A 26,639-nucleotide genomic window follows, 5' to 3' on the forward strand; every position below is an offset into this window, starting at 1 on the left:
CACCCACAGGATTTTTGTTATTTTAATTTTTTTAAATAATTTAAAAGTTTTCCGTCCATTTATCCATTGTTAAGTAAAAAATCTAACATCACTGTAAATGTGGTGGAACCAAATAAGCTAGCCCAAAGGGTAGCGTTGCTACTGTTGTGCAAGTTCAGATGTGTATAGATATGTACAAATGTGATCTAGTGTAGCACACATTCATCAGAACAATGGCGGTTGTGAGATATTAGTGAACAAGTAAATACGTCATTGTGAGTGCTTTGTGTGTTTGAATTATTATGCTACATTTTCACAACTTTATTTCTTTTAGTCGTTAGTTACAAAATGCCTAGAGTTTTTTTAAATCATCCTAACAATTTTTGTTATGTATGTGATGAAGTGACACTCAAGTCCCAAAGGTGAAACCTTACTCCATTACATAAAAGTGTTATGAACTTTATTTTGGATGTAAAGTCAGGTACCAAACAAGGGCCTGGGCCCCACATATCTGTTGTTTATTGTTCTAGGCTTCTCACTGCACGGACTGATTGATATTTCTGCTTAACAAATATTAAAGGGATTATGTCAAAATCAAAACATACAGTGGTGCACCCTAACTTGCAATCTGTAATGAGACTAGTTCCACACTGCAAAGAATTGCCCATACCAAAGCCTCCAGAAAATGTGACATTATATGAAGAGAGCTCAGAGTCTGATAAAAGTAAGAAAGAAAAACAAACAGATGCTGGTGATACAACTTTTGAACAAAGCAGTTCATCTGAGCCTCATTTACTGACTTGAGAAAATCTTAACGATCTCATACGAGATTTAAAGATATCCAAGAAAGAATCTGGAATGCCTGCTTCCTGGCTAAAAGGATGGACTCTTCTTCGAAAGAATACAAAGATATGTACTTATCGTAATCGTCATTCTGAGTTTAAGAACTATTTTTATGGAGGCATTTAATGAACATAACCCAACAGAATGGCGCTTCTTTCAGAAATTCCTATAAAAATTAGTTTAAAAGCTGTACTTCTGCATGACAATAAATTCCCATCAGTACCTGTGGCTCACTCTGCTAGTATGAAAGAAACATATGAAAATTTTAAATTTATATTGGAAAAGGTTCAATAGGCAATGTATGAATGGAATATTTGTGGTGATTTGAAGGTAACTGCACTTATTCTTGGTCTGCAGCTTGGTTACAAAAAGTACTGTTGTTTTTTGTGTGAATGGGATAGCAGGAACAGAAAAAGCTATTTCATTAGAAAAGAATGGCCTAAACGTGAATCACTCATTCCTGAACAAAAAAATGTGAAACACAACCTATTGTGTAATCCTAAAAATGTCTATCTACCTCTGTTACATATGAAACTAGGATTATGAAGAATTTTGTCAAGGCCATGGACAATACTCCTGGTTTCATGTACTTAAAACATAAGTTTCCTAAAATTAGTGATGCAAAAATTAAACAAGGAATATTTGTGGGTCCACAAATACTATTACTGACGCATGATGAAAAGTTTGAGGAACTATTGAGAATCCACTGAATAAAATGGCTTGGCAAGCATTCAAAAATTTTATTTAGGAGTTTATTGGGGAAATCGAAAAGCGGAGAATTACCATAATATTGTCAATGATCGTATAAAAATTGGGGTTGGAATGTGTCCTTAAAAGTACATTTCCTGCAGTCACACATAAATTACTTCCTGGAAAATCTTGGCGCAATGAGCATGAGGAACACTTTCATCAGGAGATTTCAGCTATTGAAAATAGGTATCAAGGCAAACTGAATCCTAATATGCTGGCCAATTATTGTTGAACCATCAAGAGAGATGCTCCACAGGCGAAATATAGCAGTAAATCGTCATTTCTTACTTTCTAGGCGAGTCAAATGTTTGAATATTGTGTAGTTAAGAATGCAAAAAGTATTACAATTTTTGAAATTATAAACGTCTGTCTCTCAGAAACCTTGTGTGATGGGGAAACGCTGATATCATATTTGAATTCAGGAGAAAAAAATGATACTAGAATCACATATTTTTTTCCTGTGACAAATAAATTCTTTTTTGTTCTTCAGTGTAATTATTGAAAATCAATATATTTAAATTAAAAAAAAAATTAAAAAAAAAAATATATACATGAAGTCAGATTCGAACTGATGTGTCTTCCTCTTGTAAGATCCAAATTATTATTTCATCAACTAAAATTTTTGTTGGCTATAACTCTGAAACCAATGAAAATAAGTACCACTTGTGATAATTGTTGAAAAGCTCTCAACGAGGGGTTATTACTTCAGTTAAGAAGAGTCCAAAATCCAAACGTTCCAAAATTAAAACCCTGCTTTATTTATAGGTCTGACTGCATACACATTTTTGGCCCATTCAATTGTAATCAAAAGGAGAGGTGCACAACTAGATGTTACAACAATCCTAAATACAAAATTTCAACATTCTATGGATAATTGTTTTTGAGTTATAGAGATACATACATATGTATGTACATACAGACGTCACGCTGAAATTAGTCAAAATGGATTCAGGGATGATAAAAATGGATATTTCCATTGAAATCTGAAGAATGAAATTTTCCATGATTTCAATACTTCCTTTACTTCATACAAGGAAGTAAAAAGGTTGAGATAGAACCTAATGAAAAGAAGATCAATGGGGCACTTTTAAGAAGCTGACATGAGCACAGTATAGATTAATGATACTAAGGCAAAACATAATGTTACCATATTATGCTTTGGTTTTACATCAGTATAAATAAGACATGTTTTTCCTTATAAAATATTTCAGCAAACTGATGTATTCTCAATATAAATAAAACATTAAATTTTTACTATTTTCTTAAAGTTTAATTTTTCAAAAACATGTATAAAGATCTTTAATCTCATTAAAATAGTAATTATTACAATTGATATGCATCCACAGGATTAATATACATTCAATAGTATCACTGACCAGTGAATATAGATTAGTAGAAAAATGGTTTACACTATTTATAGAAAGTTCACTAAAATAATATCACATCGCTTTGTAATATAATCATTGAAGATTTGATAGTTATTAAGAAATATGCCCTACTTAGCATCCAGAAATAATTAACCTTTTTATTGCAAATTTAATATTGTAGAGCTTTTTTTTAAATGTAATGTAATATATATTCTTTCCTACATTTCAACCTTATTATATTTATGTGTATGTATGTATGTATGTATACATACATACACACACACACACACATAAAAGAAGTAAAACACGAGCTATATTGAAAGATCAATATACAATGAAAGAAATTAATGCCTTCATCAAACAAACATCCATTGTAATTATTGTACCAGTATTTTCATAAAAAAGGAAGTGATGGTGGCTCAGGACTACACTCTTCAGAAGGTGGCTAAGGAGGCCCTTTAGTGGATTCCTGTTGGTAGAAGGGCTGGTAGGCCAAGGAATACTAGTTGGAGGAGGACACTGAAATTGGTGTTTTGGGAGAGAGGAAGGACCTGGGAGAAGATCAAGCAGGAGGCGGCCAACAGGGTCAGGTGAAGAGAAACAATAGAGGCCCTATGCTCCAGGAGTCAACGAGATTAAGACTTTCATAAACAGGTGATTCAATGAAATGCATAATCCAGTAGTTAACTAAAACCATAAAGCAAAATGATTACTGTTACAATGCTGCTTTATAAATTATTTTATTCTATATACAATACCCTGGAGTTCTGCGCTGCAAAAAATTGCAATAAACATATTTCAAATGAATAAGGCCACTTGTAATTTGTTTATGATCACTTCAATATTTTTTATGCACAGTAATATATTAAGTTAATTATATGTTAAGCCTGTAATATAAATAACACAATCACTGTTAATTTAATCATTCTAAATATTTAAAATTTTATGTACTTCATAAAAAAAAAACAAAAAACACTAATTTTTTAATTATCATAATGACAATATGTAAAAAATGTCTGATTAGATACCTTAAAAACCCTTTATGACAGACTTCAAATTTTATAATAAACCTTAAAAGAAATTTAAAAAAATATGTTTAACAGTAAATTTTATACAGAGATGTGTAGAGTTTTTCTTGAGAAAACGGTAATATTCCATTGAGGAGTTTTGTGATGATGTAATATAATGGACAATTAACTCATCTTGTTCTTTAAGTTTAATTTTCCTTAATGCTTGATAAATTTATGATTATAACAGTTAATATCGCAATTTCATATATATATATATTTATTTTTTTTTTCTATTATCTACAACCTTTAATGTAAGTAAAGAATCATATTCGTATTTTTTAAAGATTGATTTAAAAAAATATCACAAACATAAGAATGAAATATATATTATATGATTAAATACAATGACAGATACTATCACAAACACGCTGTATTTACATGCATAATTCAGGCATCTGAATTTTTAAATAATATTTTTAGAAAAATATTAAAAAATAAAATATTCAGTCAAATAGATATCATTTTCTTAATGATTATCACATTTTAGTTTTATTATAAACCTATATAAAATTATATACTGTTTCCTTGCATAAATCACATACCTACTTTTAGATAAAAAATATTATTAAAAAAAAGTGCGAAAATTACTTGAATAAATTTGGTATAGTGAACATTTGTATAATGCAGTATTGATGAGATGGACTGCTTTCACCTCGGCACTGAAAGCAAGTTATTAATTTACCAGCAAAATTGTCTTGATAATTTACACATTTGCTTATATAACAGAAATCTCTTGTCATGCAAAATGCATCTCAAAACGAGGTTTGAATTATACAATACAGTATTTTATGATGTTTATTAAATCTTTTTTATAGTGTATGATTTATATACTTTTTGTTATATAGTTAATGAGGTTTTATATTTAATGTAAAATGATACTTTAATTTTTGACAATGTTTATCTCAATTTAATTACAAGAATAAAATTTTTATATTTTATGTAAAAAAAAATATATATATTTTATGAAAAACACATTCAAACCTATGGCAAACTGACGTGTTCAACTAATAGTAAAGGACACACAACCTTAAATCTGTTCTATGATAGATTAAGAAATAAAGGATTTATATACAAAAAAAGCACAAACTACCATAAAAGATCATGGACATAAATCACAATCAAGTAACTTAGAATATTTAAAAAGATTTAATAGCACATACTTGAGTTCATGGATACATCCCTGTAGGTTTGTAACTGGTTTTTTATGCAGTGTAAATTTTCTCAAAGCGAAAACTAATTTACCTCCTAACTGGTTCATTACAGCGTTTGCTAATAAAAAATATGACAAGACCTAATACTTTAAGGAAAAAAATTAAATAAAACATACTGTATTTTAAAACTATTATTCATTCTTTTATAATTTATCAATTGGAGGTTTTGAATTTTTTGAGGTACAGCACCTAGAATGCCTTCACTGATAATGTATAAAAAATGAGAATTTCAAATGAGTGAATAATTTAACAATTAATTATGTTAGCTATATTTTTAATAATAAAATAAATAAATATTAAGAAAGCTTACGACCACCGCTTCGTCTGCAGCACAGACAACATATGCAACTACAAATGCAGGATAAGATCAAGAAACCAATGATGTATGGAAGGAAGAAAATAATACTGTAACATAAAAATAAAAATACAAAATTATTTAACATAAAACTGAAAGAATCAATATTTTAAGCAACTTATTTTATTTTTAAAAACAAATAATGTAATTCCAATGATGATTTTAAAGATAAATACTTAGTACTGGAATACTCATATAACATTTAATTAAATAATCTTTTTCTTTATAATTAATATCCTCTTCTATGAATCATGAGACCTTGCCGTTGGTGAGGGGGCTTGAGTGCTCAGGGATACAGAGTAGCTGGACCGAAGGTGCAACCATATCGGAGAGGTATCTGTTGAGAGCCAGACTAAGGAATGATTCCTGAAAGAGGGCAGCAGCTCTTTCAGTAGTTGTTAGGGGCGTGAGTCACAATGACTTAAACGGCCGTATCAACATCACTCAGTCCTCTGAGTACTGCGCAGCTGAAAGCAATGGAAAACTACAGCTGCTTTTTTTCCAAGAAAATGTGGCTCTCTGCATTTTCACATAGCAACAATGGAGGCGCCTTCCTTGGTAAAATATTCCGGAGGTAAAATAGTCCCCCGTTCGGATCTCCGGGTGGGGACTACTAAGGAAGGGGTCACCAGAAAATTAAAAAATAACATTCTACGAGTCGGAGCGTGGAATGTTAGAAGCTTAAAAAAGGTTGGTAGGCTAGAAAATTTAAAAAGGGAAATGGATAGGGTGAATGTGGATATAGTAGGAATTAGTGAGGTTCGGTGGGAAGAGGAAGGCGACTTTTGGTCAGGTGATTTTAGAGTAATTAACTCAGCATCAAATAATGGGCAGGCAGGAGTAGGTTTCGTGATGAACAAGAAGATAGGGAGGAGAGTGGAGTATTTCAAAACACATAGCGATAGAATCATGGTAATAAGGATAAAATCAAAACCTAAACCGACAACGATTGTTAACGTTTATATGCCTACAAGCGCCCATGATGATGATGAGGTAGAGTGTGTATACGAAGAGACTGATGAAGCAATTAAACACGTAAAGGGAGATGAAAATTTAATAATAGTTGGAGATTGGAATGCAAGCATTGGAAAAGGCAAGGAAGGAAATATAGTGGGTGAATATGGGCTGGGCAAAAGGAATGAAAGAGGGGACCGACTTATAGAATTTTGCACGAAGTATAATTTAGTAATTGCCAACACCCAATTTAAAAATCATAATAGAAGAATATACACTTGGAAAAAGCCAGGCGATACTGGAAGGTATCAGATAGATTATATCATGGTTAAGCAAAGATTTAGAAATCAACTCGTTGACTGCAAAACTTACCCTGGAGCAGACATTGATAGCGACCATAATTTGGTGATAATGAAATGTAGATTGGGGTTTAAAAACCTGAAGAAAAGTTGTCAGATGAATCGGTGGAATTTAGAGAAGCTTGAGGAAGAGGAGGTAAAGAAGATTTTTGAGGAGGACATCGCAAGAGGTCTGAGTAAAAAAGATATGGTAGAAAATGTAGAAGAAGAATGGGAGAATGTTAAAAAGGAAATTCTTAAATCAGCTGAAGCAAACTTAGGCGGAATAAAGAGAACTGGTAGAAAACCTTGGGTTTCAGACGATATATTGCAGCTGATGGATGAACGTAGAAAATATAAGAATGCTAATGATGAAGAAAGTAAAAGGAACTATCGGCAATTAAGAAATGCTATAAATAGGAAATGCAAACTGGCGAAAGAAGAGTGGATTAAAGAAAAGTGTTCAGAAGTGGAAAGAGAAATGAACATTGGTAAAATTGACGGAGCATACAGGAAAGTTAAGGAAAATTTTGGGGTACATAAATTAAAATCTAATAATGTGTTAAACAAAGATGGTACACCAATATATAATACGAAAGGTAAAGTCGATAGATGGGTGGAATATATTGAAGAGTTATATGGAGGAAATGAATTAGAAAATGGTGTTATAGAGGAAGAAGAGGAAGTTGAGGAGGATGAAATGGGAGAAACAATACTGAGATCTGAATTTAAGAGAGCATTAAAAGATTTAAATGGCAGAAAGGCTCCTGGAATAGACGGAATACCTGTAGAATTACTGCGCAGTGCAGGTGAGGAAGCGATTGATAGATTATACAAACTGGTGTGTAATATTTATGAAAAAGGGGAATTTCCGTCAGACTTCAAAAAAAGTGTTATAGTTATGATACCAAAGAAAGCAGGGGCAGATAAATGTGAAGAATACAGAACAATTAGTTTAACTAGTCATGCATCAAAAATCTTAACTAGAATTTTATACAGAAGAATTGAGAGGAGAGTGGAAGAAGTGTTAGGAGAAGACCAATTTGGTTTCAGGAAAAGTATAGGGACAAGGGAAGCAATTTTAGGCCTCAGATTAATAGTAGAAGGAAGATTAAAGAAAAACAAACCAACATACTTGGCGTTTATAGACCTAGAAAAGGCTTTCGATAACGTAGATTGGAATAAAATGTTCAGCATTTTAAAAAAATTAGGGTTCAAATACAGAGATAGAAGAACAATTGCTAACATGTACAGGAACCAAACAGCAACAATAACAATTGAAGAACATAAGAAAGAAGCCCTAATAAGAAAGGGAGTCCGACAAGGATGTTCCCTATCTCCGTTACTTTTTAATCTTTACATGGAACTAGCAGTTAATGATATTAAAGAACAATTTAGATTCGGAGTAACAGTACAAGGTGAAAAGATAAAGATGCTACGATTTGCTGATGATATAGTAATTCTAGCCGAGAGTAAAAAGGATTTAGAAGAAACAACGAATGGCATAGATGAAGTCCTACGCAAGAACTATCGCATGAAAATAAACAAGAACAAAACAAAAGTAATGAAATGTAGTAGAAATAACAAAGATGGACCCCTGAATGTGAAAATAGGAGGAGAAAAGATTATGGAGGTAGAAGAATTTTGTTATTTGGGAAGTAAAATTACTAAAGATGGACGAAGCAGGAGCGATATAAAATGCCGAATAGCACAAGCTAAACGAGCCTTCAGTAAGAAATATAATTTGTTTACATCAAAAATGAATTTAAATGTCAGGAAAAGATTTTTGAAAGTGTATGTTTGGAGTGTCGCTTTATATGGAAGTGAAACTTGGACAATCGGAGTATCTGAGAAGAAAAGATTAGAAGCTTTTGAAATGTGGTGCTATAGGAGAATGTTAAAAATCAGATGGGTGGATAAAGTGACAAATGAAGAGGTATTGCGGCAAATAGATGAAGAAAGAAGCATTTGGAAGAATATAGTTAAAAGAAGAGACAGACTTATAGGCCACATACTAAGGCATCCTGGAATAGTCGCTTTAATATTGGAAGGACAGGTAGAAGGGAAAAATTGTGTAGGCAGGCCACGTTTGGAGTATGTAAAACAAATTGTTGGGGATGTAGGATGTAGAGGGTATACTGAAATGAAACGACTAGCACTAGATAGGGAATCTTGGAGAGCTGCATCAAACCAGTCAAATGACTGAAGACAAAAAAAAAAAAAAAAAAAAAATAATTAATATACTGTAATTATTTTTCAAATTTGTTCAAAATTTCTATCCATAGGTTTAAATTTATTTTATTCAAGCCTTTTTTTTTAAATTTTTTAGAGGAAGCTGGAGGCTGTTGATCTCGTAAGTTATTTCCACAAAAATTAAGTAGAAATTTTTTGACATCAAAACTTGCTTAGAATTGTTATATTCTAATATTTAAGTATTTCTGCACCAACATTATAAAAAATTAAGTCTAAAAACTTATGGTAAAAAATAATGCACATTCTAAAATCTTAGCTATGCTCAGCTGCAGTTTTTACACTTAAAAAACATGTAATAAAAAATAAAAAGAATAACACTTTCTTATTTTTTCTTTACATTCTGAATTTGGTACAAACTAAATAAAAATTTAATGGGGAGTTGACAAAACAATTGTTTAAAATTTTTTAGTGAAATTTTATTATTTTTTTAACTGGTTGTATCATTTTAGTTTTTAATTTTATTTTACCCATATTTTAATTTTGTTCAAGGTTCCTCCAAAATGATGTTACAGAATGGTTTACTATGTCAGGAGGAGAACTATTACACACATATCCTCTCTCCTTTTCTGTTCAGCCTCCAGAACTACCTTAAGGTATTACCTTCGGAGGGTGAATGAGGATGATGTGTGCGAATGTAAATGAAGTGTAGTCTTGTACACTCTCAGGTTGACCATTTCTGAGGGTTTACACACATATCCTGACATTTAGTATCTTCCAAATGACAAAGTGAACTCCAATCACTAACTGAAGATAATTAATGTTTTTTTTTTTTTTAATTTATTGTTTTAAGGTAAATTGTATTTAATTTAATGATTTTTTTTTTTGTTTTCATCTTATGTAAAAAATTTGTTATATTTAACCATTTAACATTAACACTAATATTATTATAATATATATTTATTTATTACACTTTCTTATAAAAAGTTTTTGTTTTTTGTTTTGTAGCAGGTGAGATTACAATCCTGCAGCAGGGGGAAAATGTCTTGATGTGTAAATAAATTAAACCAATTTGATTCAACTGCAGATCTTTTTAAAATATTGTAAAATACAATTCCTTCATTGACCATGCTTAAGCAGAAATATTACCATACAAATGAACATTAGACAAGATAGTTATAGCTAAATTTATTACTGACTCTTCTAATGAATAATAAAAAAAAAATATGTGTTATACATGATAAGTACATACTAAATACAAAAATAAAATAATCCACTATACCATTATGTTGATACCAATGACAGAAACATTCATTATTAATTCAAGAGAAAAGATAAGAATAATAAAATACGAACAACTGCAGACATAATATACACATCTATCGCTTAAATTTCAAAACATACTTAGTTATTTCCTACTTCCAAATTCTGCATAAAAATAACAATGCAACATTTCTTGCAAACATACATTTACAAATAGCTGCTTTGGATTTCATGTAAATATTATTTAACTGTTAAAAAATGTGGTAATGTTGTTAAATATTCTCACCATTTGCAAAGAGAGTTTATTACTTACCCCCTTTATGAAGTGATAATGTAGAAAATTACCACCCTTGTCATCTAAATTTTTTTATATTTAACAATTTATCTTTTCATTAAAAAAAACAGATTATTACCGATTTCTTAAATCTGTTGTTAAATTAATTTCTGAGAACACAAGTCATTAGATCAGATACTACAGCTTAAGTTTTAAATAAAATGTAGTCACAACACCTCTGATAGCAGTACTTTATGACAATTACAGAAGAAAAAAATCAATTTTTATATTTACCATTATGAAAAGGTATAAGCAGTACTAACAAAAGTTGCTTTCTCCAAGAGTAATAAAGATCATTATAAGCCAGCTTCTGTGATATATAAATAGAATGAAGGTGTTACTACTTGTAATAAATAATATTGCCTGCATTTTAGTGGGTTTGTCATGCTGATACATATATATTATCTCAGTGAATGAAGCAGAGTGAAATTATCTCATTCTTACTTTTCCTAGAAGGCCTGATATATGTAATTCTCATTAGTAGTGAGAGTAGCTATCCAATTTTTGGCAGTGACTATGGTCAACAATAATTTTTTGCTTATAGCCTCCTATATACTTGCAAAAAGTGAAACAATAAAATTTGAAGAAAAAAAAAGAAGTAATTCCTAATTTTAAGGAGAGGTGTATTATAACAAAAACTTCTAACAGGAAAACTGTTTCCACCCTGATAACAGCTCATCTGAAAGAATTACACTGCCCAACAATGAAAACTTTTGTGCTCAAAAATAACTTATTTTTATGTATTTCTATCTGCTGAATTCAAAAATCACTACAAAAATAGCCGATTAGCTCTTGGTTTGGAGATACAATGACATGTCATTTTTTCTTGATCTACATTTTTACTGTGAGGGTAAGTTCGATTTTGGAGTTGTACCTGTCAAATAACAAAACACAACATTCTCTAACTTTTTGTAGCTTATAAACATTATTATTGTTGCTGTGACTGAGTTTCATATTGTTTGTATTGTAATTAGTGCAGAATTTCTGGTTTTCGAGTGCTTTTGAAGTGAAAAATTTATTTAAATCAAAATGCCAAGAAAATGTGTAAATTCAGTGAATAATTTTAGTTACATCTGAGGTGAAATAACATTTTCGTCACAGAAACACAATCTCACTTCTTGTGAAGACTGCTTATCACCATTATTTTGGTATCTTCCATCAACCCACCGGGTTGGTCTAGTGGTTAACGTGTCTTCCCAAATCAGCTGATTTGGAAAGTCGAGAGTTCCAGCGTTCAAGTCCTAGTAAAGCCAGTTATTTTTACACGGATTTGAATACTAGATCGTGGATACCGGTGTTCTTTGGTGGTTGGGTTTCAATTAACCACACATCTCAGGAATGGTCGAACTGAGAATGTACAAGACTACACTTCATTTACACTCATACATATCATCCTCATTGATCCTCTGAAGAATTATCTAAACGGTGTTACCGGAGGCTAAACAGGAAAAAGAAAGGAAGGTACTCTTCCATCAATTAAGAACTTTTAGAATTCTTTGTTGGGCACTGTTTTTAAAGTTGAAAGGTTAGAAAAAGTTAAATTCAAAATAAAGCGTATGAAAATTAAATTTTACATTTAAAAAAATAATAAAATAGAACAAATTTTTTTTTGTTTATGAAAGAATTATATTTAATAAACAAGCTATAAAACTGAAAATTTACAATCATCCTATGCCATGCTTGCTAAGTAAAGTGAGGACGGAAGTGTGATTTACCACTGCTTCTATCAGACACATCTGCACTCTGTCAACAAGGACTGATTATATAAAGGACACCACTAACTATCACAGAAAGTAATTCTGTTGCTTCTTCTACCTCAGGTGTTTACTTGCATCACAGCCATAAGAAAGACTTTATAGTGGAAAGCAAACAAATTAATGTACGCTTGTCCAACATTTTTAGAAAGAAAAAGATCCTTTTTTTGCAAAATTTAAGTAAAATTATTTAGGATCGCAAACTTAAACTTTTTTAAAATTTTCTAAAGCATTAAAAAAATATTTTTTATGTATAATAGGGTAAATTGATTTAACAGCAGTATCATGGCATCGGTTAATGATGTTCTGCAGCATTATCATTTATTTACCTTAACATCAACAAACATAAGCAAGATAACATATTTGCTCCCTCTATGAATCATGAGACCTTGCCGATTGTGAGGGGGCTTGAGTACTCAGTGATGCAGAGTATCACCGAGCACTCAAGCCAAGTTTAATTATGGGTCTTTCAGTAATTAGATAATGAAAGACCCTCACAGATAACAATAAACCAATTATATTGTTCCAAGGTGCATAATAAACCAATAAATAAGAGTAAGAAAGAATCTGATACTAATATATTGTATTTATAGCAGGAGGTATCCAAAAGAAAATGCATGAGTTTTTGCAAAATTTAAATTTCTGCTGTAACATTTATGCTTGGTGAACATCAGTTGCCTGATTTCAAATAGTTCCTTCTGAACATTCTTTTTTTTAGTATAAAATAGCTACAAAATGTTTTATAAAAATGCCTTCATCTGAGAGAGGGGAATTTGTTACAAAAAACTTACTTTTTTCTAACGAAGGATGATGATATTTATATAAATTTATGTATTAATAGAATATTTGAAAATGTAAAAGCTGATGACAATACTGAAAATATGCCTGAACCAAAGAGCAAATTGAGTCATATAGGTTAAAAAGATTAGTACAAAAAACATAGGGGTTTTTTTTAAAAGAAAAATCATTACTTAGGCACAATAAAGATTGCTACAAAAAATTATGTAAAAAATACTTTATAATTTAATAACATAAGAAAAAAAAACAAACTACTGTTTTAAAAAGTTTAAAAATGATGCATCAGTGCACATTCTACAGTAGCAGAATTTATCTACAGAGTGCAACATTGAATTCAGTACTACATTCATTAAATAGTTGAAATAAAACATAGACATTAGTCATTTTTCTTAATTCAATTAACGTTGATGAATAATTGTATAAGTCAGATCGGATGATATATACTTGTACATCTGTGTTAAAGGATTAGCTCAGATCAGAAAGGAATTTAGAATAGCCATTTATCAGAAGAAAAAAATATGTAGAAAGTGCACTGAACCATCCTTGTTTTTTCAATGTCTCATGCCAAGTAATCACACTTACTAGGAGCAAATAAATTTTACTATTTAATTCAATTACTAGTACAAATTTCTTTAGAATTTTAAAATAACATTGCAAAACAGAAATGAAATAGAATAAATAATTTACTGATAACATTCATTTATTCATGACTCATATCTGAACAAAAGCTTAAGATAAGGATTAACAATTATTGCACAACACAGGATATATAATAATAATAATTAAAATTAGCTCATTAACGTAGTAATGTGTTTACATACTGTAATAATTCCATTATTTTACAATTTAAATATCTACAATAATGAATATTAGGTGTCCATTACTATTAAATAATTTTTCATTAAAAAACAAAATTTCAAATTAATTTTTGTGAGACTAGCAGATTTACTTGTTTTTCCTGTTATTAGAGGTAGTTTGAAATACATCAAAATTCAAAAACGTTTTCCCGTGAATTTATTTTTAGTAATATACTTCCTCTGTGAGTAAATCATAAAATTGTTCCACTTATAGAAGTCCAAATTCTTAAGAGTATTTGAAAAAATATTTCCTGATAAGATTATTACATATTTTGCAACTATAAATCTCTTCAAAGCTTTTAGATCTAAAATATTAATTTTTCCTTATATGTAAAAAAAAAAATGGGGCCTGCAAGAATGCATGTCAATTACGACTAATATTGTTCTTTGGTTTCAGATAATAATATCATCTCAGGAAAAATCTGTCATCAGTGTAGACAAAACAAATCACCAACAACAATTTACCCTGGGGCGTGTTGTCAAGTACCATGTATACCTTGAATAAAAAAGAAATGGATAGTCGACTATCCATTTCCAAAACATTGAGGTTTGATTTACTACTACATTTCAATCACATTCAAATAGAAGAAAATTTTTTTTGTTGACAAGTAGGCAAAGAAAATTTAATTAATTTTATCTAATGATGAGTAAAAAATGATTAAACACTACTAACAAAAACAAACTGAATAATGCGAGATACATTTGGAGGTCCAGAAATGTTACAGTATTTTAGCTAATTTTTGAAAAGATTTTTCAAGGCCTGGCTTTATCAAACAAGTACCTCAGAACCAGGACAAACAAAACAAAAGTCCTTGGACGAGTATACAAGCAAAGCTGCTCCCATTAAACCAAACAAATATAAAAGATGAAATAACCTGAAAACTTAACACGGATCCAATCGGCATCAAGTAATACTGTAACAGAGAAAGAAGCTTTTAATAATGGAACGTGGCAAAATAAGAAATTAGAATGTGTGCACTAGTCAGAATTTATTTCTCTGGGACTAATTATGTTCATTTAACAACAACCAATTCTTGCAACAACTTCCACATTTACTGCTATCAACTGTACTCCAGCAGATAATGTTAACACGTTTGACTCAGTGGAACGGTAACAGGAAACCTCTTCACTTTTAACAATTCACTTTAAATAATCTCTAACAGAATCCACTGATCCTGGTTGTTCTCGAAAATGGTTATGGCATTTTTGGAAGTTACATACAACCCAAATCAGGGCTAATTAAAGCTTTGTAACCTAACATAAAAGTGTGTTAAGCTACTTCTGATTCAACTGTAAATCATGTTAATAGTTATCTTATTTTACATAAAACAGGAAAAAGAAAATGAAAAAACACCATAAGAAAGATTGTGATATTTATGTGCAAACACAACAGAAGACGATTCAATGCAATAATTAACATTACCTAAATTTCAACTAAGAAGTTAGAGAAAAACTGAATCAATAAATAATGAAGTAAAACTTTTACCTGAATAAATAAAAAATTTAATGATAAAAAATTATTTACAAAATAACTTGTGTTTATGATTTAAACTTATTTATGTATTTATATTAAAAACAATTAATATTTTCCTCCTGACTTGTAGCAAACGACTTCAATAATAGTTTAAAAATAATAAATAACAATGATATCACTGTTTTGCCATTACTTCAATGAATGTCAGAACCATTAGTGTAATTAAATTTATATTTTTCTTTCACCATCCAACATGTACTAAAAAAGAATACATTTATTACTTTTAATGTTTCTATAAAACATTTTACAATTATTATTAAGGTAATTAGACATTTATAAGGTAAGAAAATAATTCCCTATTACAATTGATAAATGTGAGTTTTAAAACATTAATCTTAATATTTAACTTCACGTAACAATCTATACTTATTTATTACCAGCAGTCTTGTAAAGAAAATAGCTACAAAGTTAAAGAGGCTTGGTTAAGAAAAAAAACTTACAAAACATGGAATAAGTTTATAATTAATTCCAGACATGTATAAGTATATTAAGATATTAAAATATTCAATCCCTGGTTTATGATCTTGAAAAATCATATATAGAAATAAAAATGTACAGATGAAATGAAAGAATATAATTAAAAATGCCGGTTGCTAGGTCGGTCAGGCATTTAAACTGACTAGCTTTTAATAAAGAGGAATGAACATATATTTTTACCGATTTGGCAGAACCTGAAAGCAATACCACACTGTGTCTTCTCCACAGTTTTGGTTATTGTACTTCTGTATATCTGCTTCTTTTTACTTGGAAATAGTAGTAAACATGCTCGCATTAAAGTTTTGAACCATTCAGAATAAGAAATAACCATATTTCCTTGACTTGACTACAGCTATTTTTTACATACTTTAATAAAAAATCCTGGTAATTCTAAGATTCAGTGTCTTTCTTGATCCAGGGAGATTATGCAGGAAATCTATTTTTCCAGTGAAAGGGCGTTCCATAATGTTCTTAGGAGTTACAAAAATTCAGTACAAAAAAGTATATCACTTACCTAAATGAAAGTTGTATGAGGTGATGCAGGGACTCAAACAGTTTTTGTTAAAATCTATAAACGTTCAATATGTGCTCCTATGGTGACACGGCACACATCAACACGAAAGTCCAGCTCTTGCCAAACTCGTTCTAACATGTCATTTTCGATATTGTTGATTGCACTGATTATGCGATCCTTTTGCTCAGTGATATCGTGCAGCATTGGTGGGATAAACACCTTATCTTTCACGTAACCCCAGAAAAAGAAATCACATGGCGTGAGGTCTGGCAATCTTGGTAGGACGTGCGTCTGAAGAAGACGCACGTCCTACCCAGCGCCGAAGTAATGTTGTGTTAAAGTACTGTCGAACCTAGTTATGAAAATGGGCAGGACAACCATCTTGCTGGAAAATGAAGTCGTTCAGTAGCTGAGGCATAAGCCATAATTGTAACATATCCAGCTATATCATGACGGTTACTGTCGTTTCCATAAAAAAGAACGGCCCATAACTGCCTCACGAGAAATCGCACAAAAAACGTTTACTTTTGGAGAATCCCGAATGTGTTCCACATAAGCGTGTGGGTTTTCAGTTCCCCAAACTCGCACATTATGACGGTTTACTTTGCCGCTAATATGGAAAGTAGCTTCATCGTTGAAAATTATCTTGTTTACAAAACCTTCATCTAACAACATCTTTTCCTGTAACTGTAAACACAAATCGAGCCTACGTGTTTTATCTCCACCAGAAAGACGCTGGATTAATTGAAGATGGTACGGTTTGCATAATAAACGTTTACGGAGAACTCTCCACACTGTTGTTTTCGGAATTCCTAATTCTCTGCCTGAAGCCGCAGTCGATTTTGACGGGCTGCGAATGAAACTTGCACGCACACGTTCGACATTGACTTCTGAGGGTGATGGACGACCAGTTGATTTTCGCTTGCACAAGCGACCAGTTTCACTGAATTGTTTATATCATGCACGAATTGAATTGTCACTTTGTGGTTCCTTATGAAATTTCAACCGAAACGCACGTTGCACAGAAATTACTGACTTTGACAAGTGAAATTCTAACACACAAAACGACTTCTCGCTTCCCGTGGCAGCCATTTTCTCTACTGTCGACGCCTAGCAAGCAAATGGTTTACTAACTGCCTAGTATATGAGGAAAAAACTATTTGAAGTACACTTTCGTACAGTACTTGTTTTATTCTTATGAGTGAAATAGTTTTTTGTTAATAAATTTGCGAAACTCCGAAGAACATTATGAAACGCCCTGTACTAATATCTTTCCTGGCTATTGTATTACGCAAGATAAAAAATAAAATATTTTTTTGTAAAAAATATCCCCTCCCAGATTATTGTATCTCTTAATGTACAGAAACTTACCGAATCTAAAAATATTAAAACTCTGGCCACGTTTATTTTTCTTTGAATCTAAGAATGATTTTACCAAAATCATGAAATTACATTCAACAATTCATGCAACGTGCACTATGGAGACTGATTCTATTAAATCTTTGAAAAATTCAGTTTAGAGTTATTGAAGATGGCTTATATCTAATTGAAGGATGGACAAAAAACGATAAATTTCTTCTTTTTGTTTTAATTAACATTACAAAGCGTGTTGTATAGCTGTATAAATTATTAAAAAGAAGCTTTAAAATGAGCCGTGTATAAAATTGTTGACTGGCAGAGATGAATAATGTATTTCTAACACCTGATTTATAAGTGGATTAAAACATAACAAAGGTTGGATGGAGGTGGAGTTGCCTAATTTCTAAAGGAAAAGCAATTACTATTGCAACATATATTTGAGTCGGCAAATAAAAAAAAACATGATTGGTAATATTTTGTTCCAATATTAGATAAAAATGCCTCAAACTCCTGAAGGAACATGAACAGGATGAATGCTCGCTGCCTAAAGTATGCCTTACGTATCTTATCTGACAGTCTACTCCTTACTATTATCAGAGAATACTTCTTCCCTGACTGGGATTCTGACCTTCATGTTTCATGGCTTGCGTGTATATCCATGCATGGATCTAAGAACGATCACGCCTGAGGATCCCAAGACCTTAACACTGAACCCTTTGCGGCCTGGAAAATTTTTACTATCTGTCCTCAACTCTTTTGGCCTGCAATGCAGGGCTTCGCCATATTGTGCACAGCTCTGATTGATTATTATGTAGGCTATCTTACAGCTTTCTTGGTCTGCATGGCAGGCCAAAGTCATTATGCTCAAACGCTCTCTTAGCCAGCATTGCAGGATACCGAGGTACAGCTCTTATTTATTTTACATGACAATTTCTGTGTTTCTATAAAGTGCGGTCACATCATGGCCTCATTTAGAAATAAAACATCAAGTCTGACACTATATGTAGCGATAAAATTTATTCATACGTTAGGTATTAACTCATGAACTGAGAAATAATTCCCTTGCTTCGTTATGATGATAAAATTAATGCTATTAAATTAATTAAATAATATTTTGTTAACAATTTTGTCATAGTAAACAAAATTATCTTTTATTTGATAACCAAACTATATTTGTATGTGCTTGCATTCAAAAGTAATGAATGCAAACATTATAATGGCCTAAAAATTCGAAACAATCCCCCATTGACTTCCTTGTACAATAAACACTTATAATCATGTTTTTATTTATGTTCTTTTAATGGGTTTTTCTAGGTGTAGCTGATTATATTTGTGTTGTACTGTACTTGAACGAGAGTCTAGGAGAGAATATTAGTTATTCATTTTGGCCTGAATATTAGTGTTGTGAGTGGAGTTTTAAAATCTTAATTATTTTATTAATAATTTTGTTTTTTACTATAACCAAGGCTAATAAGGAGATATTATGTTCATCGGATAGTGTTAGGGATTTAATATATGCAGATTTATCAGACAATAAATCATTTGGTGAATTACGGGATGATGATGAAGTGAAGCCTTCCACTAGTTATAATGAACCTACCAATTTTACATAGATAGTGATCATGAAAGCGATCTAGATAACAATGATACTGTGGAAGTGGACACAGAAGATACCAGTGATAGTGAAAATGAGAATGGGGCAAATGTTTTGCTTGGTGACACAGGAGGATGGCGTGAATGGAACAATCAAGATGTAAGTTTTCCTAAATTTCATTATCAAAACAAAAGTGATTTGATCTCTCCACTAGGATTTGACAGAGACTCTGAAATAAATTATTTTCAGTTATTTTTACTGACGAGTTGCTGCTCGATATTGTTGAGAAAAGTAATAGATATGCAAGAGAAAAGATACAAATGAATTATCCCTTACAAAAAAAATTCTTCTTGGCACTCATGGAGGGATATTACAATGTCTGAATTGAAAGCATTTATAGGTGTTATTATGAATATGTCTCTCAATCATAAAACCAGAGTTAGTCGATTATTTTTCCTCGGACTGGTTAGATTATCAGCTCTTTTTTAAGGATATATTTTCAAAGGAAAGAGTTTTCTAAATTTTTGGACCATTCACCTGAAGGCTCCCTCCAGTTCAGGTCCTATTTTAGATACTTTAACAAGATCAGGAAAAGTTAAAAATTAAATTAAGGACGTGTTACCTTTAACATGTACAATAAAAATAAACCAATAAAGTGGGGAATAAAAATTTTCGTTTTTAGTCATGCTGTTACTGGATATATCTGTGCCGTGGAACCCTACATAGGTTTATCATCAACATCCATGCTTCTAAGACCTGATTTACTTGTCACTAGTAGGTCTGTATTGATAATAATTAATAAACTTGAACAAAGTTATGGAAATGTCGAATTGGGCAAAGAACTGCATGTAAAAAATGTTCAACAAGCACAGTAAACAGACGTAGAATAGGGCTTCCAAAGGAATTAGAAGCAAACCTAAGCTGAAAAAGGGAGAAGTACTTGCACTGAGGAAGAATGATAATAATGATCCTTCATTTATTAATGTTCTTGAATGGAAGGACAAAACACCAGTGATAATGTCTTTACAATAACCAAACTGCGTATGTTCAAAGAATAATTAAAGGAGAAAGGGTAGAAACCATTGAAAAGCAATCAGTTGTATATTGTTATAATGTATGTATGAGAGGAGTGGATGTTGCAGACATAGTGGATATTGCCAGCTATGCATTTACTAGAAAATCAGTTAAATGATGGTAGAAAATATTTTTCTGGCTATTACAAGTTTCAATAGTAAATGCCTTCACATTGAAAAATGGCAATTGACCACCTGGACGCAGACCAATTAGACAAAAACAATTCCAAAGAAAACTAATAAAATCATTGGTTGCTGATGTCAGGAATGAAAGGAAGCAAGGAAGGCCCTTGAACAGCTGTGACAGTGAAAGGTTGAATGGAAGACTTCATATGCCAAGATTTTTGGAGGCCAGAAAATCCAAGGACTGTGTAGTTTGCAGCAGCAACAGATCTGCCAAGGGAGAGAGAAAACGCACAAGATTGTACTGTGAAACATGCTCAAATAATCCTTGACTACATCCAGGTGACTGTTTCGTAGGTACCACACCTTAAAAAATATATAATTGAATGATTTATCAAACCAATATTTAAATTTTCATGTTTTTTTTATTTTTATCTTTGTATTACTATGTTTAATCTACTGTTTTTCAAATATATAATTTTTTAATAATAATGTGGACACATTTTTATTTTTATCAAAAACGGACTTGTTTCTATATTTTTTATAAGGTACCAATATTGTAATTGTAATACTTTTTATATTTTTTTATGCATCATTTTTGGCATTTCAATACGTACTAAAATTAACTTTTTACTACATACTGTAATTTTTATAATTATATTAAAATATTTTTCACACCATGATAAAGTTATTGTTATGAAAATGTTTCTTAATCACCCTGACATTAAAAATTTTTTTTTTGTAACACATATATATACAATTTTCATTCCATGCCTTGTTTTAGGCGGCTTTTATTATTACTTTTTATAATGGTAACATACAATATAGCACTGGTGTAATTTTTTTATGGAATTAAAATAGAAATACAAAGTTATTAATCCTTAATTACAGTTAATACAATATATTACGATTAAAATAACTTGTACATTTGAATAGGCATTTGTATTTAGAAAATAGTTTGAATTAAATCCTATAGGTAGTGCTGTTCTGACAATTGGATTTATTTACATTCTGAATTTTATAAAGTTAAAGGTGAAATTTTATAAGGTTCCGTAATGTTTTGTAAGTTTCTTAATGTTCAGTATTAATTGTAATGATTTTGCAGCCACAACACTTTTCGTTAAAAAATTATTTTCCACCGAATACTGTGATTAGAGAGTGGTGTGAATTAAATCCGATAGGTAGTGTTGTTGTTTTGCCATTTGGATTTATTTACATTCTGACTTTTATAAAGTGAAAGGTTAAATTTTGTTTAATTGCTAATGTTCAGTTTTTAAGGTTTTATGAAACTTTCAATTGTTGTCATTTAATCTGTATGCATACTCAGAGCTAGCAATAGCGAAGCATTGCCGAGTCTGCTAGAATTACGCGCTTATTGAGAATATTATATTATATTATTATTTATTGAAATAACATTTTAAAGTTTAATTAAAAAATGTACATTGTGCAAATTTGTATGGTGCAGTATTGAAGTGAGTATTTTTCATGAATTTTAATGATGTATACACGTGCATTCAATAACAATCAACTTAACCCACAAATTTAAATTCTTTAATTAATTTAAGTTCTCATTTGATTCTATGCAACTTATGAAGTATTGAACGGCTCTTTGAAAATAAAAATTTAAGGTTGTAAAATAAATTATAACATTTATAAAATTAAAATATAAGTTACTTATAATGTAGTTTAAAGTATATTTAAAAAATAGAATTTATAATGTTTTAGCTGATTAATTTTATAAAAAGTTTTCTAAAATTATTTTTAATTTACAATTATCTAAAATTTTAACTACGTTGCTTTTTTACAGTGCTTTAATTTTTTTATTAATTGATTGATTAAGCTGTTACATGGTGATGAAACATCAAAATTATAAAATAAAAAAAAAAAAAATAAGTAGGAGGTACTTTTTTAGAATGATGTTAAGTGAAAATTAGTAGTAATGTATGTGGATGAAAATTTATTTATTACACTAATTATTAATTTTACGACGTTTCGATTTTTTAATTCAATTTTCATCGGACATCTTAATATTAGTGAAAATAAATATTAACCATACTACACATAATTAATCAATAAACCCATTACAATAATACAACAATCACAAACTAATAATATCATACTAATAGTCATTTTAATGAAATTTAGAACACATTTCTGCTAATTTTAAACTTAATTAAGTTACTTATATTTATATGTGTGCATTTATTACAGAATATTGCCGCGTCAGGACAACGTCTGTTGGGTCCGCTAGTATCAATATAATTTAATAAAATTCACAATTTTTTTCTAACAACTGTTATTTCTGATGCTTATTTAAGATTAGTATCCATTTTTTTATTTTCTCAATTAATGTTAAAATATAACAATCAAAATCGTAATCAGTCAAACAAAAAAATCCTTCGATGGTGATGAAAATTTTCATAATATTGTTATACAAATGATTGGATAATGTATATCTAAAGGCTTAATCAATTGTAAACAGAAATATATACAATTTAAAGCACAAGTAAGATCACTAACGAAAACGCAAAAACATAAATTTATTTTTTTATCACTGAATGGCTTATTGCGACTCACAATTAGAATATATATATATATATGCAAATACTATCTGCAACGCAACATATAGAAGAAAATCGACATGAAATAAAATACGTAGCAGGTAACGGAAAAAATTCCTAAACTACTATATAATAGTAATAAATAAGTTTGTTAATCGTAGTTTAAATACTTGTAGTTAAAAAAAGTAGGTTGAAAAAAAAATAAGGCCCACAATAACAAAACGTATTATTCTACTAAATTCCGATTGGGAAGATCTAGGCAAATTCCTTCCCAAACTGATTTAAAAAAATTGAATTTCAGTTATGTTGAGAATATTAAATCAATTTTTAATGTAAATATAAAGTTGTAAAAAGTTAATTAAAAAAATATATAAATAAAAAAAGTTAAAGTTAATTAAAAAATTTATTGTAAGTAACGGAAAACATAATTAATTCTTTTCTTTTTTGAAACGGTGGGCAACAAAAGGTATGGTCATAAGTCCGGTGGAAACCGGTAGCGTATGAAAAGATGCCGCACCTGACCGGAATTCGGAACCCGGGCATAATTAATTAATTTAATCATCATTTCACAAAATTAAAAAAAAATCACTTAAATTTAATTTACAAAATAAATATACGAAGTTTATTGGCGAAATAATTTTGATATATTTTAATAAATAATTGCACGTATATTTTTATCGATACTGAAAAATTCAGCATAATTGTAAATCGCCTAAACTTATAAAACGGGTAAATTTTTTTCTATTGCATAAATAATTATTACTTCTGAAATTAAATAAAATTAAAAAAAAAAGAGATTATGTGAAACGTCAAGCATAAAAGAAAACAAAAATTGAATAAAGCGATTTGCAACTCTCCCGCAGGACAACACCCTCCTCACACCACCCCAAAAAATCTATGATCTAGAAGGATCCGAACGCAATCCCACACTCCATCCGTTAAAAAATGACGAATACTCGCTACGATAAAATATTTAACTGCCATTCCAAAAGAACCATCCGGCAAAAAGAAGGGACAATCCAGGCACTGCAGCACGTTAACGTTTTGGCACATGTTTTTACAGAATAATAACTAGGTTAAAAGTTGGAATTTGGGACTAATTTCACTTTCTTTCGTTAATTACATTATGTGAAATAACTCTTCTGGGCGATTAATTAAGTTTATTTGTATTTTTGGTTTGGCTGATCCTTAATTTTTTTTTTTATTACACTAGATTCTTTTATTCTTCTGTAAGAAAAATCAATTAATCCTCCCTCCCCACTAGCAATAGTTGCGTTCCACTCCGACCCGGTTGTGAGGCACATGCCAATCCAGTTTGGTTGGCAATATGTATAAGTAAACATTTCATTTTTTTACCAGAACAAGCCTAAACTTTTAGGTGAAGCGCCGTGAAAATACAGCCAACTTTTGTTTCTTATGTTACGCTTCATTAGTTTTTATACAATTTAAATTTCATTTTAATTATTATTTACACACAAATAAATATATATAAAATTATATCATTTAGGCATATTTTTAAAGAATCGCTTAAGTTATTACACATCCATAAACCTTTGAAATATACCATTAGAAAATGTTAATTCTACTTTACTTCTAAATAATAAATGTTAATTATTCGGTTAAAACTGATTTTGAGTATTCTATATTGACCGCTAAAACTTCTAATAAATCATTAAACAATTTTTTAATTTTCTCAGTTTACTAGTTTTAAGAATTAAGTATGCGTAGTTATAGTAGTAAAATGTACAGATAAGAGTTGTTTTCCTTCTCTAACAACTAGGTTTTCTATTTGTGACTGTGCAAAACTTTCAATACAACTTTGTCTGGAGTAAAAATTATATTTTATAAAAAAAAACTAACAATTTTAAACAGTTAATTACATCTGTTGTAAAATAAAATAAACAGATAATAAATCACGTATTATTCGGCACCTACAATTGTAAAAGAGCCAGGAAGTAGGAGGGGATAACAGAACAAAGACCGACGGCTACACCAACGATGACATCATCATACTTAAACGAAACAAGGCTGACTGTCTGTTGCAATGGAAACGACGTATACCGAAGCTGACTATACATTTCATGTTAAGGAAGAACACTTTTTTCTTCTTTAAATAATTGCCTACACGGTACGACAGCGCGCAGCATTTGTATGGATATTTGTCTATTAACTTTACAGCAGACCAGTATTTAACTGAACAATTTAAAATATTTCAAATTTAGTAATAATTACTAAACTATTACCGTTAATTTTTTTTAAAGATTTCGCTAAAATTTGAATATGTTCATTACATAACTAAACGTTTTAACATGCAACTGAACTTTACAAAATTACTTAAATAAAAAAGATAAATTAGGGTAGACTTAAAAAGTAAAAAAGGTAAATTTTTTCAATTATTGTTTAAATTTCGACAATGAGATGTCAACGCCAAATTAAATACTACCAACAACTCAAAATAATTTTTAATTAGACGCCGACTTTAAAGATGTATATTTAATAAAGAATTGAAGAAGTGTTAAACTTTTCGATTTTTTATGTTTTTAACATTTTGTTTGATTTTTATTTAAAATAGGTATAAACCTAAAAGGAAAAATCCTAAAACATGAACTCCAAAGCCTATGCAAATGGAATGCTTTAACAAAAGTAAAAGGAATGTTGAAATTCACTTTAAATATCAGGACCAGATTATGAAACATTATGCTGTATCCATATAATATCAAGCTACAATGGTAATAAGAAATGAAAAATATTTCCAAATTATGATGTAAGCACTCGAAGGTGTAATTTTTGGTAAAAAAAAATCTTTCAAAATTAATGGAATTTTCTCTACAAAATAAAATAATCATCGAAATTGATATAAAAGATTAAGAGAATGATTAAAAAAAAATCACACATCTGTCGGCTGTCAAAGGTATCCGTTCGGATAATCATACGATTTGTTTTTAGAATTTTTTGGTAGCGTGTGAGAAATGTCAATGGATTTGAAACCAGGGTCTTCCGGGGTAAAAAGGTAGGGTTGCTACTACTACTACTACTGTGGCAGCAGTTTTGTAACGTCTATTAGAAAAGTTTTTGTGATTTCTGTTAAACATTTTTTTTTTTAATAATATATTTCATTGTTAGAAATGAAGTAAAATGCAATTTTATTTTTCTAGGTAAAGGTTCTACAGATCCGAATAAAAATTATTTTTTACAGGATGAAGATACGGTAAATGAAACTTAAAAATATCTTCAGATTTTATTAGATTATCTTTTTTAAAATTTTTAAGTAAAAATGCCAAGGTTAACGAGAAATTTGATGCAGAATCTTCCAGACGAAAGGCAGTAAGTTAAAGACTGTA

At 30.2% G+C, this 26,639-nt stretch overlaps 1 protein-coding gene across 1 annotated transcript in view; it reads right to left on the reverse strand.

Moving 5' to 3' along the window:
- LOC142322170 (uncharacterized) overlaps positions 1 to 26,639 on the reverse strand; it is a 74,988-nt gene that overhangs the window by 10,403 nt on the left and 37,946 nt on the right. The window contains exon 3 of the mRNA XM_075360938.1: positions 5,531 to 5,625. Coding sequence (XP_075217053.1) covers positions 5,531 to 5,625 — 95 coding nt within the window. The remainder of the gene's footprint in view (positions 1 to 5,530; positions 5,626 to 26,639) is intronic.

The sequence above is a fragment of the Lycorma delicatula genome, chromosome 3 (assembly GCF_047948215.1).
Source record: "Lycorma delicatula isolate Av1 chromosome 3, ASM4794821v1, whole genome shotgun sequence".
Classification (NCBI taxonomy): Eukaryota; Metazoa; Arthropoda; class Insecta; order Hemiptera; family Fulgoridae; genus Lycorma; species Lycorma delicatula.